This window comes from Fulvia fulva, chromosome 9 (genome assembly GCF_020509005.1).
Source record: "Fulvia fulva chromosome 9, complete sequence".
NCBI lineage: Eukaryota > Fungi > Ascomycota > Dothideomycetes > Mycosphaerellales > Mycosphaerellaceae > Fulvia > Fulvia fulva.
In genome coordinates, this window is record NC_063020.1 from 1,690,248 (window position 1) to 1,693,141 (window position 2,894).

The 2,894-nt window shown below is 48.9% G+C and overlaps 1 protein-coding gene across 1 annotated transcript; it reads left to right on the forward strand.

Moving 5' to 3' along the window:
- Window positions 1–861: 861 nt before the first annotated feature.
- CLAFUR5_09192 (uncharacterized protein) lies at window positions 862–1,363 on the forward strand (the record flags this gene model as incomplete). The annotated part of the gene is made up of 2 exons (XM_047908340.1): window positions 862–1,092; window positions 1,154–1,363. The coding sequence occupies 2 exons, from the start codon at window positions 862–864 to the stop codon at window positions 1,361–1,363; spliced, it is 441 nt and encodes a 146-aa protein (XP_047766687.1).
- Window positions 1,364–2,894: the final 1,531 nt, after the last annotated feature.

The following is a 2,894-nucleotide window of genomic DNA, read 5'->3' on the forward strand; positions in this document are numbered from 1 at the left end:
CATTGGGAAAAGAATCAAGTTGATATGAGCAATATTGGTGGTGTTGATGATAAACCGTCACTGGGGTGCGGCGATTGCTGGGGTGCGGCGAAGCTTGTGGCTCCTCAGAAGCGTGGACACGGCCCGCCTGCAGCCGCAGTGCAGCGTCATCGTGCTGGCGCAAAGCCAGCGAATCGACGATGCAGGAGCTGTCGTGTAGCCGCCGAGCCGCATGAATATCCCTTGTTTTTCTAAGGGTCCAGGGGTCCAGACATGACTATACATAGCCGCCTGCAGCCAGTCGACAAGTGGTCGGAGTCGATAGTGAGATGGTGGAACACTGTTTTGGGACCACGACGAAACATGATGGATCGATCGTTCACGCCCGTGCTGTATTGCACAAACGGAGCCTCGTTGCATCGCAGTCTGCGCGCGGTGCGTTGTATTGGACCATTTTGACCTCCATCTGTGCTAACATTGTTGCACCAGTAGACCAGTTCGTTGCTGGCAGATGAAGTGAAGTTGAAACAACTTCTGAGGTATGAGCTCCAACGAGGTTGCTCTTCCCAAATCAAAGCCTTTCATTATCTACGCGGGCCGAGCACAGCTCGCTCTTGCCTTTTGCCTCGTTCACCAAGTGCACATCGCTGACAGGAAGTGGCAGTGACGTCGAAAGCGTTGCCAGACCACAAGCTGTCATTCTCGCAGAGTAGAGTAACTCATCCCACCTGCTGATCGAATGTTCGGAAACTGTTCTACGAACGACCAGAGTCCTCCCGTCACGATCTTCCACCTTCTGGCTACTCTTAGAGCAAACATCATGGCTCCAAATATATCGCCAGGGCATGGAACAGGTAATGCACATCACCAATAAGCAACAAGATGCCAGCGCGATGGGAACCTGCAGAGCGACATGTGGTTCACGTTGCCAGAAGTGAGTTCGAACTTCCGTGGAAGCAGATCGCGATGATATTTGGTGATATATTCAAGGTTGACTGGAAAGGAACGGCTTTGCCCAAGGATAGTCAGCTCCGTCAGGAGTATCAAGGCCGTAAAGCAAAGATGTGGACGCAGGTGATCATCAAGGACGAGTACACTTCGGAGGAAAAGGCGGTAAGACAATGGGCGCGAGATGGTATCGAAAAGGCTGCAGGTCGCCTGAGCATTGCTCTAGTTGCGAAAAGTGCCAGCGGATCTGCTGCTGGTACAACACCAATTCCAACCTCCACCTCGGGCCCTTCAGGCACTATATCTTCGACCAACGCTGCTCAGAGTGATACCACCAGTCATCGCCAAGCGCATGCTCGACATCCTGCGGCTGCGGAACATACCGACGAGCAGCACGTCGATGCCCTACCGTCCAAACTCCCAAAACTACGTCTGAAAGTCGCATCGACGCTGCAACAACCGGCAGATGGCCATGTAGACTCGCCCGACGATGTTGGTAGAGACGCTGCAAACAGACTGATCAACAAACAAACGAGTCAAAAATGAGGTGAATGACTTGATTGTTTGTACCCTGCTAGCTCGTGACTTGCCTTGCAAGTGAATACACAGCATCTGACTTGCCTTGGTTGCTCAACTTGTGACGTGCCAAGACCTATATCGTCGTCGTTACTGGTATTGCTGTCGGAGGTGTTGTTGCCGGAGTTCTCACCCTATTGAACAGCTCTTTCTCAATCTTTATCACCCCTTGCTTGCACCAGATTTTCAAGGTCATTGGGTTGTTGATAGTGCTTGCTGCTATATGCCTTCGCTTCGGTGTAAGAATATCACCTACTTGACTAAACTGTCGCTCCGGCTCATTACTTATTATAGGGCAGTAGTAGATATCGAGCGCTATTCGTGCTAGATTGGGCCATTACGGTAGCTTATCAACCTAATACTTGATAGGTGAATCAGTAATAGCAAGCTTAGCTTCAGAGCACCGCGGTAGGCGTATATACTACTCTATCTCATCGAGCCCTCGTTAAGCGCAATCTTCGTCGCTCTCGTGATCTTCGACGAAGCCCTTATCGACGGCAAGGTGTAAGGACTGTTATAGCTGCTTCTTCTTGATCGTGACTAGCTTGTAGGTTAGCTAGAGCTTCGTTACCTCTTTCTTACGGCCTATAATCTACGTATTAGTAGGACCGAAGCGGCTATCGCTTTCGTTATACTCAAGCTAACGCCACTTTATTCTTAGGTGTAATACGACTACTGCTTCGTACATAGGCATATCGTCTAATCGTATAAAGTATTCACTTATCTTCTACTAAGCAAGGTTGATCGCTATAGAGAAGTGACCCTCTACGGTTAAGGGCAGCTCGAGCTCCTTATCCGACACTCGTTTAAGTGTTATATTAGCCGTCATTCGAGACCGCGGTAGTGGACGCCGTAGTGGCTAAAGTGGATACCTCTCTCGCTACTCTTCGAAGTGTTATATTACGCGAGCGAAAGTAGGTAGTACCTACTAGATTATACCGAAGTTGCCGCCGGTATCACCTTATAGAGTCATCGTTACGTCCTTTAACGGCCGAAGGATCTCGATATATCGCTTAATAATAGTCTAATCGTTAGCGGTAAGGGCATCGTATACGATCGAAGGAGGTTTACGACTAGGCTCTATACCGCGCTCTATATAGCGGCGTAGGTAGTTATACTAGCTATCGACTTCTCGGCGTATAAACCCGTCGATAGCTAGTATTAGGTACGCGGCTCTCTCGGCACTATCGATATAGCTATTCTAGCGTGTCTCGATAGCGTAGATAATACCGTATATATCTTAAGCGCTATCCGGCTTCGTTAGAGCAATAAGGTCAAGTTATAGGTGATCTAATAGCTCTAGGCGCTAAGGTGCCGAGTTGTTAAGATATAGCATCTTAAAAGGAGTCAACAATTAGGAAGTGATCTAGCAGCCTAAGGCATCTATAATA